This window comes from Artemia franciscana, chromosome 19, assembly GCF_032884065.1.
Source record: "Artemia franciscana chromosome 19, ASM3288406v1, whole genome shotgun sequence".
NCBI lineage: Eukaryota > Metazoa > Arthropoda > Branchiopoda > Anostraca > Artemiidae > Artemia > Artemia franciscana.
In genome coordinates this window covers 30,134,242-30,148,768 of record NC_088881.1, presented here as the reverse complement: position 1 = coordinate 30,148,768, position 14,527 = coordinate 30,134,242, and the positions used below count along the sequence as shown (strand labels likewise).

General features: G+C 32.1%; 1 protein-coding gene across 1 annotated transcript in view; it reads left to right on the top strand.

Moving 5' to 3' along the window:
• LOC136039537 (uncharacterized) overlaps positions 1–13,541 on the top strand; it is a gene marked incomplete in the record, with an annotated part of 112,814 nt that extends 99,273 nt beyond the window's left edge. Inside the window, 4 exon segments of the mRNA XM_065723342.1 lie at positions 3,441–3,649; positions 8,728–8,859; positions 11,350–11,482; positions 13,299–13,541. Of these exon segments, the coding sequence (XP_065579414.1) occupies positions 3,441–3,649; positions 8,728–8,859; positions 11,350–11,482; positions 13,299–13,498 (674 nt within the window).
• Positions 13,542–14,527: the final 986 nt, after the last annotated feature.

Sequence of the window (14,527 nt, the reverse complement as noted above, 5' to 3'; positions counted from 1 at the left end):
TTAATTGATTGTGGTTGTAAATTGATGTGGTTGTGATTCAATTGTTTACTTGAACATTTTGTATAATTTTGATCAATGACAATGGGTGAGTCTTTTAGCACGTTGTCCCATTCCTACTCTTTAATAAGTATTTTGGGTGGTGGGATTTCATATGGTTTAAAAAAAATCAAAGAACTCTGGTATTGAAAATATAGACATTACAAAAATTATAGATGGTAACATTGTACTGTTGACTATATAGTTAATGCTAGGAAAGTCATTCCCCTCCCTTTGCTCGCTTTTGCCATCGGCCCATGAAAGCAACGAATTCTGCTGGCGTTACAAATATAGCCGAAAGTCTCTTCCCTCCATTCGTTAGCGTCACATTTCTTTTTTAGTTCGTACTAATTTTGATTTCAGATCAATTAAATTGAATTTTAAACTTTCAATTGATGAAAATTAAAGTAGTTGAAATTATTATTGTAATTAAATCAGATCCGGAGGTTAATTAATTAAAATAGTCAATGATATTCAATTGTTCATTCAAAGTTCAAGCCGTTTAATAAAGAAAAATGTGATTAGTTTTCTTGTAGAGAATTTATGTTGATCTTTATGGAGTAAGAAAAAAAAATGATATTTTTAAAAGAATGTTAAAAATAAGTAAAGAATTTGAAAAAAAACTTTGGTATATATATTTGTTTTTCAATTGTAACCACTTTGTAAGCAGCAACCACTTGATGTATCTTTTTCTCGCTCCAATGAAAAGAACTTGGAAGAAGATATTCGGCGGTTACAGAACTGACAACTCAAAGCATATTTAAGCGAGATTTCAGTGAGAACGATGACCTCACTAAATACATTATTATAACGTTACCACAAAGTCACTTGAACTCACATCCTTCGAACTCGAAAGAGAGCATCAAAGCCAATGTACTGCGGTAACTCTGACAACTCGAAAAAAAACAGTAGTAAGAAAATTCAAACTTTCCCCGCCTATGAAGCTACTCCTGAAAAGTCTAGCAAAAAAACAGAAAAGCAAATCTCAAGAATGGCTTTGTCAATTGCTTGTCACGCCAAAACCACCTACTTCTCGACCAGTGAATTCTGGAAGAGTCTACGAACAATGTCAGCAAAGTTTTATTGGTTGTCCTGCAAGGGTGCAGATTTGACGGATCTGTGAGGAACGTCACGTGCAAACGTCTTAGCATCGTATCAGGAAAAACATTTGAGAGGATTTAAGTTGTAAATCAGACGCAACTGGCGTATTAGAGTCCGACAGTGAATCTGAAATGGATCGTATTGAGTGGGCTGTACCCCAGCGTTGGGAGTAGATACTCCTTCGTCTGACGTTCTGATGACCATGATATAGCTGCGATGAAATAACGATAGATAGCTCTGTTTTCCCAGGGTGGAAGATTCTTTATCCATCTGCCTGGACCAGGTAGATAGAGTCTCACTCATCTCCCAAAGGTAGAGTTACCTTTTGAGGTAAGAGTTACCAGGTCGAGAGTAGAACCCTCCGATCTCACTCACGGCCCAAAGTTTGTATTTGGTCATGATTTTGGTAATCTGATTATGTACTAATTTGACGTTTTCTTATTTTTTGCATATATATATATATATATATATATATATATATATATATATATATATATATATATATATATATATATATATTGGTGATTTCTCTTTTCATGATATATAAATATATATATATATATATATATATATATATATATATATATATATATATATATATATATATATATATATATATATATATATATATATATATATATATATATATAATAGACATCATCCAATAAACAAATTTTTATAACTGGAAGTTTTACGTTATATGAGTTCACACTCCTCCAACTCATATTCGAAGTTACCAGCTAAACTTTTCGGTGATCCACGTTGAACAACGTAACTTAGAATAACCTACTGTTATTGGTATATTTCCAGCAACATGAGGTAGTGGCACAGCTAAATGGAGACAGGGTTGACCCCCTCCTCGAAGTTCCAAAGTGTCGGCACACAGCAATGACAACTTGGAATTCACCTTATGTGTATAGTTTAATTTAGCTTATTTGTCGGCACACTACAATTTGTCTATACGTTCTTAATATCCCCACCCCACCCCTCTCACACCAAAAATGAAAACCAAAACTGTGCCCCTGACATGAGGACCAGTAGTTTGTGACAGTTGACATATTCCTCTGACTCATATATATTGACACATATTTACGTATATATATATTGACACATTGATTGATATCAATGTGTCAATGTGACTGTCAATGTGTCAATATATATATATATTGACACATATTTACGTATATATTGACGCAGATTAACGTACTCCCAACCTCCAAAAACGGTTTCAAGTTAATCCTTGTTTAAAGACCAACTATATAAAATAAGTATGTGTTTTCATGATTGTTAATTCAAAGCTATAGCCTTCTAGTTATTTTTAGTTAATGCACAACTATATAGTGATATTTGATACATACTTATTTTTATGCGAGTAGATTCTATGAAGCAATTACAGGGTAATAAACAACTATATCATATTTTTATTGTTGAAACAGTCCTTGAAACAAGTCAATAGCTCCTTAGTCCTTTAAAACCAAATATTCACTTTTGATATAAATAATAAATAAATCTTTTCAGTGAAGAACAAGTAGAGTCGAAACTCATGATGGATTCTGGTAAATAAGGACACCAGTGCTAAAGAAACTTTAGGTTTTCAATCAGCCTATAAATACAGAAGCCAAAGTAAAACAGGGGTCGCTTTTAATATTCTTAGATTGTAACTGTATTAACTATACGCCACCTTTATCAGATTTTGTTTTATATCAGATTTTGTTTTATATCAGATTGGTTTGAGCGTAAGCGTAGGCTATATATTTTACCGTAAATATCTAAAATTGGTGAATTTCGACATTCACCGGGGAATGTCCGAAATACTCTTTTCTTTTCCTTGAATTTAGTCAGCATTGCCAGTCAACTTTTGAAGTGATGTGTAAGGTTGGTGACAGGTTAGATTAGGTTGGGTTATATTTTTAACCCAATTCTGAGATTTATAATATAATTTAGCCTAACCTAACTTTAGCTTTTACTATTAAAGCTTGACTAAGACTGAGATTCGCAAAGCTAATTGAATTCAAGCAGAAAAAAAAGAATTTCGGACATTCACCGGTGAATGTCGATATTAAGCAGATTTTGGAGATCACAGTAACATATATATATATATATATATATATATATATATATATATATATATATATATATATATATATATATATATATTTCAGTTAACTTCACTACAGATAGCGATTATAGATAACACTTTATAACCACTGGTGAAAATAGAGGCCACATTACAACAACTTGCTATCAAACTCTTGGCATTTCTTTTATGAAGTGTTTTATTTATTATCCCTTATTCTCTTTAGCTCTGTCAGTTTTCGTGACTACGATTCCAAATGTGAAGAGTTTCCCTTCTTTAAATTCCAACATTTTGACTTTGATTCTTACTTATCTGAGTTGGACAATGAAGCGAATAATCAAGAACGAAAAAATAAAACCTGGACTTTACAGAACAATTTGTGATCTAGTATCCTCGGTAGCCGTCACGCAAGAAAGCAGAAACATTTTGTTGAAAGTAAGTAGTTTGTTCGTCATACAACTACTACTAACAACTCACCGTAACACCAAGCCATCTGAGGCTAACAGATACGCGCACTTCTCCTCCATCCCAATCTATTCAGTCTCCCTCCGTACACCCTCCCAGGAAGTTCCAGTTTACTTTAAATCTTTCTTTAGCACATCTTCCCACCCCAACCACGGACAACCTGCTTTCAGTTTAGCCCTTTCCGTTTAGCTTTCCGTATATATATATATATATATATATATATATATATATATATATATATATATATATATATATATGTATATATGTATATGTATATATATATATATATATATATATATATATATATATATATATATATATATATATATATATATATATATATATATATAGCAAAAAAAGAAATCACCAATGCAACAGCACAAAAACATAAAAAAAGGAGACAGAAGGAGAAAAGGTAGACTGTTTTCCTAAATTAGTGATTAATATAGACCAGCACTTGAATGAGGCCTTAACCCTACTCACCCATACAGTCACATAGGTCAAACAGCCTAGCCATACACAATCAACCATAAAGAATAATCCGTGGACAGGTAGTCATGTCGTCAATAAGTATAAGTCGTCACTTACCAAACAATAAAAACAGTAAAGACAAATAATTCAGAGGCAACAACCCAACACAAGGGCTCATCAGCTCATCATATATGTGTGTATATATATATATATATATATATATATATATATATATATATATATATATATATATATATATATATATATATATATATTATATATATATATATATATATATATATATATATATATATATATATATATATATATATATATATATATATATATATATATATATATATATTATATATATATATATATATATATATATATATATATATATATATATATATATATATATATATATATATATATATATATATATGTAGGTCTACATATATACCACATTTACACACATATATATACACACACACGCAAATACATACATACATATGTACACACGTTGTTATGGGGGACCCAACACTGATTTTGCCGAGGGTAATTTTTTTTTTTTAGTTTGCTTTAATAGCTATTTGATTTTTTGAAAAGATCCAATTTTTACTTTTTCTCCTTTCAAAGATAAAATAATAGATCTAAAGTGTTTTCACGCTTATTTTAATCAGCTTGTTAGTTTTGAAACCTATAATGACATGCACAGTAAATAAGACTCTAGAGTAAGGATTTCAAGTATAGGACAGTTATAAGTTAACTAAAGCCAATCTGAAAGTAAGTCTAATTTTTGGCTGAAACCAGTTATGATTGTTTGTTTGCTGACAAATGCATTTCAAAGTAATTTATGAAAAAAAAAGCACTGTTTTCTTGTCTTAAAAAAGACGTCACGAATCCATACAGCCAGATTTTTCCATTTTTTTTTTTTGTCTTACCTGAGATTTCTTTGTTCCGGAAATCTTAACTGAGGTGCTAAGGTGGCCTAAATCTTTACTGCAAACATAGTTTTAAAATCGAAATCTTTGCGCTAAAAATTGGAAAAACTACTTTTAAGCCTTAAGAACCTGGTTAACAAAAAACGCTCGGATAAAGATTATTTATAGTCCCTGTCTTGGTTGTTGCGCTAAAAATCGGCAAAACTTTATTTTAAGCCTCAAGACCTTGGTTAACAAAAAACGCTCGGATAAAGATTATTTATAGTCCCTGTCTTGGTTGTTGCGCTAAAAATCGGCAAAACTACATTTTAAGCCTTAAGACCTTGGTTAACAAAAAACGATCGGATAAAGATTATTTATAGTCCCTGTCTTGGTTGTTGCGCTAAAAATCCGCAAAACTTTATTTTAAGCCTCAAGACCTTGGTAAACAAAAAACGCTCGGATAAAGATTATTTATAGTCCCTGTCTTGGTTGTTGCGCTAAAAATCCGCAAAACTTTATTTTAAGCCTCAAGACCTTGGTAAACAAAAAACGCTCGGATAAAGATTATTTATAGTCCCTGTCTTGGTTGTTGCGCTAAAAATCGGCAAAACTTTATTTTAAGCCTCAAGACCTTGGTTAACAAAAAACGCTCGGATAAAGATTATTTATAGTCCCTGTCTTGGTTGTTGCGCTAAAAATCGGCAAAACTTTATTTTAAGCCTCAAGACCTTGGTTAACAAAAAACGCTCGGATAAAGATTATTTATAGTCCCTGTCTTGGTTGTTGCGCTAAAAATCGGCAAAACTTTATTTTAAGCCTCAAGACCTTGGTAAACAAAAAACGCTCGGATAAAGATTATTTATAGTCCCTGTCTTGGTTGTTGCGCTAAAAATCGGCAAAACTTTATTTTAAGCCTCAAGACCTTGGTAAAGAAAAAACGCTCGGATAAAGATTATTTATAGTCCCTGTCTTGGTTGTTGCGCTAAAAATCGGCAAAACTTTATTTTAAGCCTCAAGACCTTGGTAAACAAAAAACGCTCGGATAATGATTATTTATAGTCTCTGTCTTGGTTGTTGCGCTAAAAATCGGCAAAACTTTATTTTAAGCCTCAAGACCTTGGTAAACAAAAAACGCTCGGATAAAGATTATTTATAGTCCCTGTCTTGGTTGTTGCGCTAAAAATCCGCAAAACTTTATTTTAAGCCTCAAGACCTTGGTTAACAAAAAACGCTCGGATAAAGATTATTTATAGTCCCTGTCTTGGTTGTTGCGCTAAAAATCCGCAAAACTTTATTTTAAGCCTCAAGACCTTGGTAAACAAAAAACGCTCGGATAAAGATTATTTATAGACCCGGTCTTGGTTTTGCAACACGTGCATGCAATTTTAAAATAGAAATAGACTGAGAGACATGAAGAAAAACAGAGCACAATTTTTATAGCAGCTCTTAAAACTTAAGTGAAGGCATCTTTCGCCGAGTAAATTCGATATCAGTTTATTAGAACCACTAAAAAGATTTTCGACAATAATTTATTAAGATATTTTATTTACTATATTATTATTTATTGAAACTATTCAATTTAATATTATTGAATTATTATTAATTTATTTTATTATTATTATTATTATTATTATTCTTATTATTATTATTATTATTTATTATTGTAAATATATTTTTATTATTATTAATTTATTATTATTGAATTATTTATTAAGAATGAATTTATTTCAAAAAAAGATCAATGAAACAAAGCAATAAAATAAAAGGATACCCAAAAACCAAAACAATACACCATCTTTTAGAGACGGTGGACTTTTAATAAAACATTCCTAAATGGATTTGAAGATGGTGATTCATAGTCTTGGTATATGTATTTCACCTTTCTCCCCTCTTAAGAAAAGTTCAAGTAAAAGAAGGCTTAATTAAAAAAATAACTCGATAAACCCGATTATTGGCAAAAAATTAGAACAGTTTAACGCACTTTGAAATCCCATTTCATCTTATTTTGAGCCTCTAAGTACAAAAAAAAACACAAAAAAAACACACATACACATACAGATTCCTTACAGATAACATTTTTATTTCTATTTTACAGCCATTTTTTTTTATTATGGATAACTGTTCGTTTTTGCCCCATTCCTTCCTACGTGTTTGTGAATCAGCCCCACTGCACTCTACACTTTTATAGGCTATAATGCTTTTTATGATGACCCTTTGAAAATTAGTGACTTAAGTAATTCTTTTAAGGTTTGACTAAATTTTGGCAAGTTTCCTTCCTCGAAAGTTAAAAGAAAGAAGTGAAAGAAGTTACTAGGCAGTAACCATTTGAGCATCTTATGATTGAAGGAAGGATACCTGAACACGGGGGTGGTGGGACCCATTTCCTCATCTAGGCTAGTCCAAAGGATCACGCCACAGACACCTATCTTCTGGTTTCATATTCCCACCCCTCTGTTCAAGAAATGTATCTAGTCCTTATACCCCAAGGGTGACACCTATTTGGGTATACAAACACGGCTTTTTTTTAGCTGAAATAAGTTTAAGAGTGGTCTTTTAAAGTATTTTAATTTTGATCCAAAATGATAGATTTACATCTTATTGACGTCAAATATTCCATAACAAAATATCATTAGTATCGTAAACGTCAGATGATAATTTTTCCACAAAATACACCTGTCCTTATATATCTTGGATTAAGCTCGTGTGTTTGAAAGCATAGTAAGTAAATTTGACCAAATTTAGACTAAAAAATAAACCAAAGAAGAAATGAGGGATCATTATCATTTTACTTGTCATTTTGTCATTGTGCTTCTGTTTCAAAAAGTGTCATTGAATTGCTTGGGTTTGTTGTTGTGACTTCCATCTTCACACTTTTTTTTAGCCAATCACATTACTTCTTGAGTGTATTTCATAAAAGAACCTTAAATAATCCCACCTTTGTACCCATTGTCCAAAGGTGTCAGTCACAAACAGTGTAAGGATGGGAGCAATTTTTTTTTTGAAAATCAAGGAGAGGGGAAATTTTTTGCTTTCGATTTTCAGAAAGAAAACACAAAAAGAGGGATTTTTTACTCCAAATACCAAAAAACGTATTTGACGAGATCTAGGAGGCAATATCCCCCCCCCCCTGTCTCCCACCCAATTGACATGCCTTGTTATCGTTTTTACCTACTGTTGCTATATCAAATTCTGAATCATTGCGAAAAGGGGGGGGGCAAAGGGAGAGGTATTTGCACCCGTAGGTTTTGTGCCCCCCTCCTATATTTTGGAAAATAAGTTTTTTTTGGTACTTCTACTGAAAATGCATTTCTTTCTAGTATTTGCATTGAAAAAAAAAAAAATTCCCTCTCCCTAATTTTGAAAAGTGAATTTTGCACTTCTCAATGTTTTCGTGGGTTGACGCCACCGATAATTAGACCCAAATTGGGGAATTGTCTGGAAAATCAGCAGATTTTTTTTTTTATTTAGAAAATGGGTTAAACTACTGCCACTAAGTTTCTATAAAATAGATAACAGGTAAAAAAGTTTTAAAATAATGTAGCAAATTTTTAAGTCAGTGATAATTAATTAAAGTCAATTATAACTGAGTTTGAAATAAACAGCATATTCATAATCTTTTGGCTAAATATTCTAATTATGTTTCTTTATCAGAGTGAGATTTTACGTTTTTCGACGGTGATTATATCAGCAAAGCCGTTTGCCTTAGCAGTGATTTTAAACTCTTGGCTCAAAATTGGCTTAAATTTGAGTACGAATGACTGCACGCACGCGATGCTGTATTACGTAAGTGTTGTTTATTTGTTTATTTATTTACTGTTGTTTGATAAGTGTTAGTTACTGAACAATTTTGAAAAGGTCAAATTTCAAAGAGTTGACTTCGAGTTTCAAAAACTAGATGATGACGAATTCTGAAAGGACAAGTTCTTGCGATTTTCCTCTGCTTTAAAACAAATAAGGGAGCAAAAAATTATCTTTTTATTAATGTCAGTAATAAATGTGTTCTGAAGTTTCCTGGATGCTTGGGATGCGTATTTCATAATTTTAAAAAGGCTAATGTCGAAGACTTGACTTCCTGTTACAAAAACTAGATAGATAGATAGATAGATAGGTGTATTTCAAAAACCCGTGGGCCATATATACACAAAAATATAAATAAATAACAAACAAGCAAGGAAATTAACAATAGTACGAACACGCACAAAAAAACAGAATTCAACGCAAAAAGTGCCTAATCTAACTACAAAAGAAATTAATCATATAAAGCTTTTTCTTCTTATTAAAGATTTATCTATATATACTCCCACTCGAAATATTGTGGTTGGGTTACTATTTTGTAGAATACTCGGAAGCATCAAATTAATCTCATGCAAATAAATTTCTCGTAAATCCAAGAGCACCGGGCATTTCCGGAGAAAATGATCCAAGTCTTCATCATCATCTTTACAAAAACTAGATGATGACGATTTTTAAAAACCATAGTTTTTGTGATGTTCCTTTGTTTTTTGATAAATAATAATAGTTGAACTAAATAAATTATGTTCTTGTTAATATCAGTAATAAATCTGTTGTAACGTTTCCTGGATTTTAAGGGTACGTATTTCATTGGCTTTGAAATTATTTTGTATCTATTTCTTTGAGATTTTGTCTAACTAAATCAGTTTTGAAAACGTTCTTCAAATTCCAAAACATAATATATCTTAAAAAATTTGACGAAGAATCAAAAAACAAAAACATGAAGTATAAAAAATTGAACGTATTATTAATTACAGAAAAACGTCATTTGAGAGTTTAGTTCAGAGGAAAGAGATTTGACACAATTTCAACTTACATTTTTAATTCGTTGAGTTAATCTAAGAAAAAAGAATAAAAATCATAGCGTATTAAAAGTGAATTAACTATGCTTAACTTTTTCATTTCCTTTTGTATTATTTGTCCCAAGGTTAACAATTCACCTTGTTTTGTTTGTGCCCTCTTTATAAACGACTGACGTATTGACAATGAAAAGTTTGAAATTAGGCGAAATGTGAAAGCTTCTGAAAACTGAGTTGTTGTCTTTTTGGGCATTTTCCCCATTACAAAATGATTAATAACCTATTAATAAAAATAAATCTGTCATGTAACAGACATTCAAAATGAAAAAAAAGGCTTGTATTCTTTTTCGAGAACCAGCAAATAAATTTTGGTTTCCGTCCTCTAGCTCGAGCATCTTCCGCGGTTGCCGTGACCGGGGAGGGGGCATGGATGTGTCTGCCAGTGACAAGCTAAGCTCCTTTTTATATTTTTTTCAATTCATTTAATTTTTTAATTCTCCTTTATATCAAAGTCTAATGATTTTTTTTTTTCACAAACAACGGTGGGCATTTCCAAACGGCATCTATTCTAAAGAAAAGTTTTGATATTCTAGGTGGCTATGCCTACATTTTTATTTTTAATTACCAATGAAGGACAATAATTTTCGTGTTAAATTCTTGAAGGTGCCTTTTGTTTTTGGCTCTTTTTGAGGTAACCGCTATTTGATAGACTAATGAGCTTTATCTTAGTCAACTACAAAATTAAGCGGTAACATGTTTCTTAAATTTTAGACTGTAAGGCAAACTATTTTTTATTTAACTTCAAAACCTTAGTATTATCTACTTCTCTCCCATATCTTACTTTAGCAGCTTTATATATTTTCATATATGCATGTATGCAAAATGATCTATATTACCACTGATAAATATTCCACTCTCGTGAAATCCAAATCAAATTGGCTTTGTTAATTTAATTTTACCGATATTTGGATAGAGGGGTGCTGATTCATGAATTTGTCGAAGGGGTAAGGACTTCTGTTGAGTTTTTTATGAAGCAAAAAGATAATTTTCTAAATCTAGGGAAAGAGCATTTGTTTTCAGGTGTTTTTTAATGAGAATACCAAAAAAGTGGTACCTTTTCGAAATTTAAGGGGTATCCCCCCTCAAATTAGTATTTTGTTTAAAGACTAGTAATATAAGGTGGCAGACAGTCAATAGGAGCGTTTAGACTTGAAATTTGTATGTTTTATACATTCAGCGTATTTGAATTTGAAATGGGAAATGACAATCATATCCTTCATTGGCATCATTTAATGGCGAAGTAAGTACAGTCCATGCATTATAACTGAATTATAACTCATTACATATTATAAATGATATTAACTCATAAATGATCATTATAAATAATTTAACTGTTGAATATACTAGATTTATTAATTATATTAATTACTGGCTTGAAATGACTTCATCCTATTAATTTCAGGAAAAGGACTTCGTCGACTGTATGCTTCAACTGTCTACTAATCCTACGGTGGAGATGGAAAGTCGACTGACTTGTACCGAGATATTGAGAAATTTGTGTCTAGGCTCGCACAAGGCAAAACTTACCATTAAAGGTAAGTTCTGATTAGTGAGCTTTCATTTACAGCACTTTAATTTGCCCTTTGACTTGTGGATTTAAGGCACCTAAAAGGGTAGGGTGATTGTCATTGTAGATTATGAAAAACACCCTTTTTACATTTTATTTTGAAAACCGAAAAAAAACACCATCTATATTTTGAAAAGTACACTTTTGTATCTTAAAAATATAACCCCCCCCCCCACCCGAAATTCCTGTGAATTGGGACCACAGAAGGGAAGTTTTTCTACATTTTGTATTTCTGCGACTATTGGAGCATAGGATTTTTAGTTTCTGACAATTTCAAGAATTTTTTTTTCTGTATTTTCTTTTGGGCATTTTATTTGCCGTTAATTCAATACAATTACTCGCTGATTTACAGTATTTTATAACCTAACACAAAAGAGCGCTCTCAATGGTTCGGCCTAGAACTTAGCTAGTTTGAGAGTCGGTAATAAGCCAAAGTTTTGCGTAAATTCGCTGTCTTTCAAATTGCCACTTTTCTATGGATGTTCAATCAATAGGGCATCAAATACCTGGCTATCAATAGGTAATGTTATGTGTTTTTCAGATAAATTAGATCAATTTAGAGTTAAGTTTGGATTATGTTATTTTAGTTCAATTTCCGGTGACATCAAATATTTTTTCATTGGACGCATCTTAGGTATAGTTATACTGGAAACTGTAATTTTCTAGTTTTGTTTTTGGTTGTTTCGAGATTATGAAGTTTTCGGGGAGTATAATTTTATTTAGCGTTGCAACGTTAAAACGTAAAAAAAAGCAAAATCATTAAATTTCAAAACCTTTTTTGTCTAAAAATTCAAACATTAACAATATGATTCCTCTCAAATGGACAACTCTAGCTTAATTTTTTTGTTTATTTTAATTTTGTGTGTGCTATAACAAAACCGTCCGTATTAACCCCCCACCCCCCGAAATGTTTAGAAGACACGTACGATAGTTGGAGTTTCCGCTTGGCTAATTCGAATAATCAGATTCCATTTTCACTGTCGTTGGTACTTCAAGAATTTCGATATAAGTCGAAATTTCTTGAAATGTTTTACTAAGCTCACAAGATAGAGAAAACGCTATTCCTTGCACAACTTGTATAATTTACATGAAATGATCCGCTTTTGGAGCTAAAAAAGAAAATATTTAGCTATTATAAAATGATCAGTTAGGCCGATGATTTTGAGACAAAAGCAATAATGTTAGAAGTGTTTAGCATACTGAAACTCTTTAAAAAATAAATAAAGAGATAAATATAAAAAATTAAAAAAGTGGCATTGCTAATTATGCAATTATTCATATAATAAAAGTTAAAGAATACGGCCTTAGAGTTTACAGTCCCTACCGTTAGTATTGATCTCTTTTCATGGTCCTTCAGCGAAGAGTGCAATGAGGGGCCGGGCCAGCTATCCTGTGCTTCTGCACACCCTTCCTGTTTACTTTCCCCGGGTGTCCATTAAGAGCTGAATTGACTCTGACTAAGATTAGAGTCTTCCAATACCCTCTTCCAAACTAAAATACCAGTGATACCGGGACTCGAACCGTTGTCGTCAGGGACAAATATTAAAAATTTGGGACAAATATTAAAAAATTAATAGAGCGTAGACTAGAGCGTAAATGTCGTGCGTTTTTTGGATTTTTAACCTTCCGATGTTTGACTATGTTCATTTCTTGGCTTTATTTAAAGGTAAGATTTTCTATTGGCTGTTCTTTCAATACTTCTAAATGTCTTCACTCTTAAGGTATAAATATTTTTATTGAAGAGCACTATCTGTAGTAGATATATCGCTCTGTTTTTTTTTTAGATGGCGTTATTCCAAAACTCTGCGAAATAGTATGTCAAGGTAGTCAAGAAGAAAAGAAGTTGGCAATGGTAGCTCTTTGGTCGTTAGCTGCAAATAATGAGCGAATGAAAGCTGTGTCTAAGATCTATTTGCAGCATTTTAAGGTGAGTTTAGAAGCTGAAGAAATTGAAAAAAATTTCAGAAGTGTTTTCGGATTATAATTGATTATGTTTTATTCCCAAATAAAGTACATTGATCTTGTCATTTGTAATTATTCCAGCATCAGGAAGGTTAAAAAAAAAACTATTAAAAGTGATTTTTTTTTCTCCGTTCACTTCCGATAAAACAGACGGTTTTGGAAACTTGGAAAATACTCATTCAATTAGAAATTGGAAGTTCTAGTGCTCTTTTAAAGGGTTGAAAATATTGGGACAGAGTTACCCGTGCTCTTAATAGCCTATGTCACCCCTATAGCCATAGTTGGCTTAGATGGCTATGATAACCATTTTACTTAAAATATTCGAAAGGTCAAAAGATGTGGCTCCATAGGGTGCATAAAACACAAAACCGCAGGGACAAGGGCCCAATCACCAAATTCATCAAAATAGATGGCAATTTGCACCTCCTTAAAAACTGAAATAGTAGAGAGAATTTGAATATATATGATTAAAGGTAAAATGTGAACTTCAACCGTGTGGTCCGAGGGACAGATTAACTTGGTGCAAAACTGAGCCGAGTCTCTACTCAGTGTAAAAAATGATCTAGGCATAAGCTGTGTGATTTCAGCAAGGCTGTATCCAGGGGAATATGGCTTGACCCCCCCCCCCCCCCCTCAAATGTTTGTCCGAACCGGAAAAACGTTACAAAAATGCATATAAGCAATTTTCAAGCGTATTACGGCCTTAGATTTCAGTAATGTGCTGCTAAAACGTGCCAATCCCGCATTTAGACCGAAAACCAGCTAATTCCGAGTCGTAGAATTTCCGTGACTAAGTGCAAAAAGTCCAAGGTCCAAGCTACGGAAGTAACGCAGCATAAATAAAAGCTAAATGCGTTTCGATGAAAAAAAAAAAAAACAACAAAAACATCTAAATCAAATCCTTATTTAGTACAAAGACGAGCCCTGTGCAGAAACAAGCTAAGGACTGAACTGGTGTGAAAACGGTCTAAGTCTGTGGAGCTTTGGTGAAGCGTTGCAAAAATAAGCGAAATCCTGATTGAGATTCAGTCGTAATTCAGTACAAAAAACA